The sequence below is a fragment of the Aedes aegypti genome, chromosome 2, assembly GCF_002204515.2.
Source record: "Aedes aegypti strain LVP_AGWG chromosome 2, AaegL5.0 Primary Assembly, whole genome shotgun sequence".
Classification (NCBI taxonomy): domain Eukaryota; kingdom Metazoa; phylum Arthropoda; class Insecta; order Diptera; family Culicidae; genus Aedes; species Aedes aegypti.
In genome coordinates this window covers 342,900,714-342,911,011 of record NC_035108.1, presented here as the reverse complement: position 1 = coordinate 342,911,011, position 10,298 = coordinate 342,900,714, and the positions used below count along the sequence as shown (strand labels likewise).

Here is a 10,298-nt window from a genome sequence, read left to right as displayed (position 1 = left end):
GTTAAATATCTCAGTACAAGATTTTACAGAATTAATGATTTTTGTAGTAACTGCGAGGAAAGTTTTCGATCTTTTTAAAGGCTAAGTAAAATGTATTTATGGATAAACAGTTGGCATAGAAGGAATGGTTGTTATCCAGGAGGAATTCACATTAAAATTGGGAACATATCTCACAATATTATATTTTCAAGAGATTTGATGGGAAAGTCCTTCGAAAGCCACCCTTCGATATTCCTTGTGAAATTTTATTGTACTAAATTTCTTTAAGGAATATCGAAAGGAAAATTCAAAAAAATTGCCTGGTTGGAGATTACTCAAATTTATTTTTGGAATTCCTTAAGAATTCAAAACGCTTTAAAACATAATGCGAATTTACTTTAAAATTTAAACTAAATCAAAGAGAGAATTTATTGCATGAATCTAACTGTTTCTTCAAACTGACCTCAAATCCAGTGCATAGAAGAAGCAGTTACCCTAACGTATGTATGGTGTATAGATAGGTATACGTAAAGCGTTGTAGACTTTACCTTCTGTTTTGATCCATCTATCTACACTGTTCATGCAAACCCATTCAAACGGACTCGCATACACTCAGCCGGTTTCGTCCAACAAGAAACGAACATAACAGATGAGCTGAGTATTACGTGAATGTTGTTATCATCCTTAGGACGTGTTTTAGTTTTGAGTTAAGTAGAATGAGAAAATTTTCGAAATACTGGCGAGACTCTGCAAGTCTCCTGATCCTGGCCCGAGATGGCAATCGCATTGCTGCCAAAAACCAGTACAATTATAAGGTAAGTTCAGCGAAATTTGGAGTAATGCAAAGTCATATCACATTAGCCTTATCACTGTCTGTCAAATGCTAATCTCTGTAGGTGCTGGTGTTCAAGCGAACTGAGAAGACGTCGTTTATGCCCAACAGTATCGTGTTCCCCGGTGGAGCGTTCGATAAGCAAGATGAAAACCCGCAGTGGAATGGGTTCTTCTCGAAAATGGGAGTATCGGGAGATTTGTTGAAGAATCTGACCAATGTCGCAGGACCGAGGCCGTTCATATTTGAAAATGATAGCGGTGATGTGTTGGATAGGTTGGTTTCAACTGAACTGAAGGATGATGAAAATCTATGCTGAAGTTAAAATGTCTTAATAATTTCTCATAGGAACATATCCCTACGGCTGGCAGCACTCAGAGAAGCATACGAAGAACTAGGAGTCTTACTAGGTCAAGGTGCAGATCAAGTCGGCCAAAGTCTTTCCGGATATAGCACTGCAGTCCAAGATTCAAACATTTCTTCCAATCAAAAAGCGGTTCACGATAACGAACTGCCTTTCATGCAGCTGTGCCAAAAGCTGCAAATCGTACCGGATGTGTTCAACATGTATGAATGGTCCGTCTGGTTAACTCCGGCCATGTTCCGAAAGCGGAGGTTCGAAACGGCTTTCTATCTTGTTGCCTTGGATGAAAAGCCAGATGTGCATCCAGAACAGCATGAAGTTAGTGAATACTTGGTAAGTGTATTGAAACTATTACAAGTCTTTCGGGTCTTCACAAATAGTTCTATTTTAGTGGGACACACCTGCCGGGTTGTTGCAAGCTCATCGTGAAGAGAAACTTTGGCTCGCACCTCCTCAGTGTTACGAGTTGACCAGATTAAGCCATCTCTACGATATTGATGAGATTGTTCGTTTTGCCAGAAATAGAAACCACAAAGGAAGTCCACTGTTCTGTCCTGTTCAATATAAGTGCACGGATGCGGCAGTGTTCCTGTTACCTGGCGATGATCATTACCCAAAGGATTACGACTACATTACCACGCATGATTTTGAACTGCACCAAGATATGACGGCGGAACAGTTACGGAAGATGGCAAAGAATCTGCATCGGACGGAACACGTTGGGTTGCACGCCCAGACGTACTATCAGAATATTGAACCGTTCAATGGGCATTTGAGCCTGAATGGGGACAATAAGCATTTATCGAAACTGTAACGGGTTACAGGGAAAATATGGGACAATAAAAACAATGGTTTAGGTCTTTTTCAATAACAAAACTTCTCTTTAATTTCACTTCGGTTTTGTGATATTTTCAGTAGAATTGTATTGTATTGTATTTCAAATAATTCATTTGACATAATGTTGTCTTAATGAATGAACTAACATGAACAAATTATACATAACACAAACATGAACAGTCAATTTCTTCTACCAAAGTACTCCGCAAAACGATTTCGAAGGGTTGTAATCGAACAAATGGTAGACTCCGTTTAACTTTGCAGTCATGAATCTTACAGGATCATGCTGTCCATAAAGAGTACTCCGACTTCCGAGACTAATGAAGTGACGCCTACGCAATGCTCGTTCTGGTGCATACACACCAGCCAACAGGGAAGGAGAATCGATTTCACCTTTCAGCAGTTTGGAAACAAAACCTGTTTCAGCTGTTCTTCAAGGTCTCGAATTGGCTGATAAAGCTATGGCACTTGTATATGCTCTAAAAAAGTTTTGTAAAGTGATAAGTTTTTTTTATTTTTCACAAGGATTAAGGCGGAGTGTCGCGAAAGGTTGTGTTTTACACTTGTTTTTTTTTTGCATTTCAAATGATAAATTTTTGACCAGTGGAACGGTCGCCCAACGGGTATTACGCTACCCGTAGCGTTTTTTTGTTTGTTTATAAAAAGTGAGATCTCAATAGAATTTATATCAGTTGTAGGTGTGAAATCTGCCGTCAAGTGCTTTTATATAATGAATGCTGAAAAACCCAAGTGTAAAGTGTGAACATAGCATTCTTTTACGATCATTGAGTTACACGAAGTTGAATATTTGAATCAAATGCCCTGTCCGGTATTTCACATACCATTACGTAAGCTGTTTCAACGAGGGCAAGGTTTATGCACGGTCATTGAGATCTATTAAAACACGAATCCAAAGAATCTTGATCCCGTTTTCCAACAAAGGGATTGAAATACCTTGAGGAAACTGCTTCTTCATTCGACGATAAGAATAAATGACTGATTTGGTGAGTTTGTTCCGATTAAACTACTTAATTTCAATGATATCAGGGGTATGTTTACATCACAGCGTAGGGTCATTTTTTTTCTCGTTTTACAGAGCGAGCAATGGCACTTAAACCAAAACTCATTAGCTAGGACACAAGGTGTAAATATGAAGACAAACGCGCAAGGAGTGACATTAACTTTCTGAGCTACGTCACTCCCATCGTTGACAGAATCATTTCAATCACACTTGCACACAGCTACAAAAATATATATACCGGTCGTATCACTCGCCTATAGTGAATCCTAGACCAACTCCTTGACATCTATGAGGGCGTCGATGAGTCGCTGGCCTCTCTTTAAGTAGGTGTTGTATCACCATTATCCTTCCCTTTCTTCGTAACGGAGAAGATGGGCCTGGCCGGCAATGGAAATTTTCATGTATTTACATCTCTGACTTCCGATTGAACAGCTATTTCATCCTCAATATTTTTTCATAAGTAAACAACATGACAGTTTTCCGTATACAATCTACGAAATAATCTGTTACCACGCAACGCAACAAAACTTCTCTTTAATTTCGGCATCACAAATGAGGTATTTTTTACCATCTTCTGAGTTTGTAAGCGGCGTCTGGCGGCGTCGCATGAATCATGAGTTGTACCAAATATATAGAGAAGTGGATATTATCAAGCTTATAAAATACGGCAGGCTGCGTTGGGCTGGTCACATGATACCAAAGCCGGAAGAACGACAAGCAAAACTAATATTCAGTAGAGAACCCGGACGAGACCGTCGAATTCGTCGGCCTATCGCGCACACGTTGTATTTTTGCAGTTGAAGAGGACTTAAGGGCACTTAACGTTCAAGGCGACTGTAAGCGATTGGCTCAGGACCGAGTCCAATGGAGAAGAATTATCCATTCGGCGTAGATTCAATGTTGCGGATTGTAGCCCATCAAGTATCAAGTAAGTATATTATGAAACGTGTTTGTATCATGACAACGGTGGGCATGTTACTTCAATAAATTGGTTTAACAAACTATGAACAGTTCGTCACTGTAAGTTTCGACATAGATTTTTTTACATTAACATTAAAAACCTCATACCATTCATTGTACTCCCTACCAGCAAAACTCCTTCCCATGCCAACCATGGAGATGCAGAGGTGATCTCGGTCTCTAGTCGCAATGTATGTCACACTAGCATTCCGTCCCTACCCCGATGACCGTAAGGACGTGCTCGGTGCCGTTAATGACTTTTTGATGTTTGGAGTTCTCGAAAGTGCACATTGAAGACGGAAAGCTTCTCCCAAGCTACATTTCTTGGTTCCTTGTGCAACTTCGATTATTCTGGTGAATCACGAAGTAGCAACTACCAATGTACATGTCATCAATGCTTATGCTTAAACAAAGACGAACTCCAACCTTCTAGCGTATCAGGATCTTAAGATACAGAGGTTTGAAGAAAATGGTTTACGTGTGCCACCTTGCGGACGAATTTCCAAACAGATTTCTCACTGACAGGTAGCCCTCGTTCTGCTGAACAACTTTGCCCAAGACTCCAACTTTTTAGCTCATCAGAATCTTAAAATATAGAAAATTGCAGACAAATGTTACTATCGCTACCTAGTGGATTAATTCCCAAACAGTTTTTTTATTGCCAGATAGCCCTTGTTGTACTGAACAACTTTCTGAAAACACCAACCGTCACCAACCGCTCATCAGTATCCTGAGATATCCGTTGAAGGGATGTTGTGGCCAATTTTGATACCCTAAGACAAGCCGGAATAACTCCGGAACCACCATGTCCATATTTTCAAAACTTTAAAACCTCAATCTAGAAAAGTTTTTCTGGAATTTCTGAAAATTTCAGCAAAATCCATCAGGAAACAAAAAAGTTATGCAGGTTTTAGGGTTCTCCGACATTACCCGGAAAACCATTACCCGGAATGCAATTCACCGGAAGACCATTACCCGGAAAACCATTTACCGGAAAACCATTACCCGGAAGGACCATTTACCGGAAAATTATATCACCATTTCTCTACTTGTTTCATTACCGTCCTTATAACCGTTTTACGGTCATTCAGATCAGTATGTTAACTTAAAAATATTTAAAATGACTACCAACGATAAGCACCAGAGAGGAGTCTAAGATATCTTCATACTTGATCATGTCAATATGCACCATCTTCATATATTTGCATTCATAAATTATTCACCCTTCTTTTAAAAATAAGCTGTTCTTTCAACTTATATTTTCAGCTTGTCTTGGCTGAACTGGCTAAATTTGGCTACAACTATGTAGCTTTACGTTTAATATTCCACCGTCGATTCTCAAAGTGTCCAAATGTTAATAAATAAGCAATGATTAGAATTTTTTATGCTTTTCGCCAAGTGTCCATTCGCCGAATGTCGTTTCCGCAAACGACAATCAACCGATTATAAATCCCCCTTTTTCTAGAATGACCTATTTCGGGTCATCTGTTATTCACCCTTCTTTATTTGGATGGCGGTTCTTTCGTGTTCCACCGATCTTGACATTTTTTGCAAAATGTGTTTAGTCGAAAATGACCATATATCTTATTATTTTGATTGCTTATTGTTCTTTCTTGTTTATTACACTGACATTGAATTCGGGGTACAGACATTCAGAGTTATGACATTCGGAGAAAAATAGCACAATCAATCAGAATCAAAGGAAATGTAGATCTATTGAGGTTCCAAAGATGGACGTTACAATGGCGAATAGTGTCCCTACTCTAAATCACCAAGGCACTCCTAGTTTTCGTCTTGATTTTTTTAGCTTTCCCCAAACCATAAAGCTGACATGAGAATTGAACTGTTGTATGTTGCTTCCCTCGCAAGATAAGTGTTTTTTTTTTTAATTTTGATACAATATTGAAATTGGATTCTGATCTGTTTTAACGTAAGGAAATAAGAAAACCATCAAAACGCCAAACATTTTCTAATGCTGGGATGTTCCATTTACTCAAATGCTGATTCTATACCATTACCCGGAATACCATTACCCGGAATGCAATTTACCGGAAGACCATTTACCGGAATGTACCATTACCCGGAAAAACCATTTACCGGAATGTACCATTTACCGGAATGCACCATTACCCGGAAAGCCAAAACTTCCATTTTCGACGACCTTTTCACGCTAACCATGGACATTCTCGACTCCCTCGGTTTCCATAAACACTATTTCAAAAGACATCTCCAAACAGCTATGGACCAAGTATGTTATTCTTCTTGCCGGAGTTACGACTCAACTGGGACAAAACCTGCTTCTCAGCTGTTCTAGGAGCATTTTTGCAGTTAATAGCTGAGAGCCTATGTCAACCGACCATTTTTGCATTCGTTCATAGTTTGACAAGTATGTTAGTACTCTAGCTCTGAAGCATTGTCAAATTTGTCAACCAGAAATAATTTTGAACCGTTGGTATTCAATTCTACCAACCTCAGCTTGATCTTTCTGAATAACTTCACTTTGCCGCAACGTAAGCCTTAAACTATCATGATACCAAAATTTGATATAACATGTAATTTTATTGGCGACCTAATTAGAAAAGAATCGCCTGATATAGATCGGAAAACTATGTCTTCAAATTTAGGCCATGAAACTAAACATTACAGGCAAGAACAGAAAGAATGAAAAGAATTATTAATTTTCTTTTATGTCCGAGACCACTTGGAAGGTACCATCATTATAAATCGAAATCGAAAAAGGCGTTATAAATAAGGTAAGTTGCAATTGAGTAAATGGAACATCTCAGCATTCAAAAATGTTTGGAGTTATGATGGATTTCCTATTCCCTTACGTTAAAACAGATCAAGATCCAATTTTAATATTGTATTAATATATAAAAAACCACTTATCTTGCGAGGGAAGCAACATACAACAATTCAATTCTCATGTCAGCTATATGGTCTGAGGAAAGCTAAAAAAATCAAGACCAAAACTAAGAGTACCTTGGTGATTGAGAGTAGGGACACTATTTGCCATTGGAACGTCCGACAATTTTGACAAAATGGAGTTAATACCACAGAATACTTCATGAAGAGTCATCAAATGATAAATACTTTTGATCAACTTACTAAAATCTGTGAGATTGTTCTAGAAAATTCGAAAAAAAAATACCAAGTTGTTTTGTCACATTGGTCATTATAACCGCATAACAGTCACATTGAGATTATAAATAAGCCTCGTAAGTTGATAGTAATGCAAATTCTCTCAGAATTATTTCCTGACAATTCACTTAATATGCGATATGGGTTGTACAAAATATCAGCCTCAAATAAGCATTTTTGAGTTCCTGGTAATTTTTAGAAATTTTAGTTTCCTCTCATACTACCATAAAATACACACTTAGTATTCCATTTTCTCAATGCCTACTTTTGTCGAATGTTACAAATATACAGTTATGGGCAGTACTTTTCCTTTGAATTTGATTGATTGTGCTATTTTTCTCCGAATGTCATAACCCTGAATGTCTGTACCCCGAATTCATTGCCAGTGTAATAAACAATAAAGTAAAATAAGCAATCAAAATAATAAGATATTTGGTCATTTTCGACTAATCACATTTTGCCAAAAATGTCGAGATCGGTGTAACTCGAAAGAACCGCCAACCAAATAAAGAAGGGTGAATATCAGATGACCCGAAATGGGTCATTCTAGAAAAAGGGATATACGGGGGATTTACAATCGGTTGATTGACGTTTGGCGAATTGATACTCGGCGAAAAGTATTAAAAATTCTAATCATTGCTTAATTATTAATATTTGGACACATTGAGAATCGACGGTTGAATAGTAAACGTAAAGTTACAAGCTGAAAAGATAAGTTGAAAGAACAGCTTATTTTTAAAAGAAGGGTGAATCATTTATGAAATGCAAATATATGAAGATGGTGCATATTGACATGATCAACTATGAAGATATCTCTCCGGTGCTTATGTATTTTGAAATAAGAACCATATCGTTAGGTCATTTTAAATATTTTCAAGTCAACATACTGACCTGAATGACCGTAAAACGGTTAAAAGGACGGTAATGAAAAAAGTCGAGAAATGGAGATATAATTTTCCGGTAAATGGTCCTTCCGGGTAATGGTTTTCCGGTAAATGGTTCATTCCGGTAAATGGTTTTCCGGGTAATGGTCTTCCGGTAAATTGCATTCCGGGTAATGGTTTTCCGGGTAATGTCGGAGAACCCAAATGCTACCTACCTTATTTGTTAGGCTTTTTTTGATTTCGATTTATAATTATGGTACCTTCCAAGTGGTCTCAGACATAAAAGAAAATAAAAAAATCTTTTCTTTCTTTCTGTCCTTGCCTGTAATGTTTAGTTTTATAGCCTAAATTTGAAGACATAGTTTTCCGATCTATATCAGGTGATTCTTTTCTAATTAGGTCGCCAACAAAATTACATAGTCAATCAAATTTTGGTATCGTGATATTCGTTAATAGTTTAAGGCTTACGTTGCGGCAAAGTGAAGTTATTCAGAAAGATCAAGCTGAGGTTGGTAGAATTGAATACCACCGGTTCAAAATTATTTCTGGTTGACATATTTGACATCGTTTCAGAGCTAGAGCTAACATACTTGTCGAACTATGAACGAATGCAAAAATGGTCGGTTGCCATAGGCTCTCAGCTAATAACTGTAGAAATGCTCCTAGAATAGCTGAGAAGCAGGTTTTGTCCCAGTTGAGTCGTAACGTCGGCAAGAAGAAAAACATATTTGGCCCATAGCTGTTTGGAGATGTATATTGAAATAGTGTTTATGAAACCGAGGGAGTCGAGAATGTCCATGGTTAGCGCAGTACAATGCGCATCAATGAAAGGTCGTCGAACATGGAAGATTTGGCTTTCTGGGTAATGGTGCATTCCGGTAAATGGTACATCCGGGTAAATGGTTTTTCCGGGTAATGGTACATTCCGGTAAATGGTCTTCCGGTAAATTTCATTCCGGGTAATGGTATTCCGGGTAATGGTATAGAATCGGTTTTAGTGTGTTTAGTATTATTATGCAATTTCTTATTGAATGAGGGGTAGGACAATCCATTCACTACCCAGGAATTTATGTGCGTGGGATATGGCCTACCTGTCCTACCCACTTCCCGCGCTACTAGTTTAAAGTGATTATGAAGCGAACCCAAACTTTGAATTTTCAAGTGCACAAGTCTGGCGAACCTGACAACCGTTCGCGTTGAAAATCGATCAATTGCTTGCTTGCTGGTGGAGACCAACGGGATAAACGAGGAGCGCTGTTTGGTTCTCAAAACTTGTGCTCTTGAAAATTCGAGGTGTGGCTTTGTTCTATAATCATCTTAAAGTGATTATAAACAAAATTGAAAAACTGTAGAAGTTATATTATTTTGTTTTGCTTATCCTGATCACCAGTTTCTGACAAACAGATTTTCTGCCAGATATCATCTTTATTTTTGCACAAGTGTCTAAAAATACATTCAATGGTCATTGTATTTGATGATCGCGGTATAAAAATAGGTGTAGATGTAAGAAAATTAACAATTAGAAGAACACTGTAAAAAGGGTTTTAACAATTCCGTTGCAAATCAATCAACTTTTCGTTGAAAAGTTAATCAACATAACGACCTACTTTTCCTACCGAAAGAAACAGTGCTGAAAAGTGCTACTTTTCAACACTCTTTTCGGTGCTGAAAAGTAGCACTTTTCAGTACTGTTTCGTTAAGCGTCAACCGAATTTCCCAGTTTCTTCATGCCAGTTGTGCATGAAGTCGACGACGAGTGTTCTCACCTCGGGTGACGTGAGGCGACTAATGTTAATCAACAGGGAGCGAGTCGACATCTCACCGACTCCTCTCGCCTTACATGCCGCACAGAATAAACACAATTGCATCTGATTCTTAAGTTTATTCTACGACTGGTGTGAGGTGAGAATTGTCGGTGTCGTATAGCGAGGGGATAATTTTCTACTCGAGTGAAGTGACTTTACATTTACACGGCACCGACAATTCTCACCTCACGCCAGACGTAGAATAAACCCATCTTTATCCGTTCCTGGTCCTTCGATTAGGTTCCGACACAGGCTGGCGATTCTGATGTGGGATCGGATCGTCCAGCAATTGTAGTAAGCTATTTTCTGTGCTGTCTTACCTGTTCTTTCCTCCGATAGGGGATATCAGAAGGCCGGCTCCAGAGGCACGTTCCCCGCCATTTGGGAGATTTGTGCCATCGCCATATTTGAGCCTATTTCATCATCTACCCGATGGGAGAGGAAAGGGAAGGGAAAGATGGGAGGAAATAGGAGT

At 38.5% G+C, this 10,298-nt stretch overlaps 1 protein-coding gene across 1 annotated transcript; it reads left to right on the top strand.

Annotated features, from left to right (window-relative positions):
• Positions 1–576: 576 nt before the first annotated feature.
• LOC5579212 (nucleoside diphosphate-linked moiety X motif 19) lies at positions 577–2,051 on the top strand. Its single transcript, XM_001664244.2, has 4 exons — positions 577–794; positions 876–1,087; positions 1,160–1,508; positions 1,567–2,051. The coding sequence occupies exons 1-4, from the start codon at positions 696–698 to the stop codon at positions 1,987–1,989; spliced, it is 1,083 nt and encodes a 360-aa protein (XP_001664294.2). The 5' UTR covers positions 577–695; the 3' UTR covers positions 1,990–2,051.
• The last annotated feature ends 8,247 nt before the right edge of the window (positions 2,052–10,298 follow it).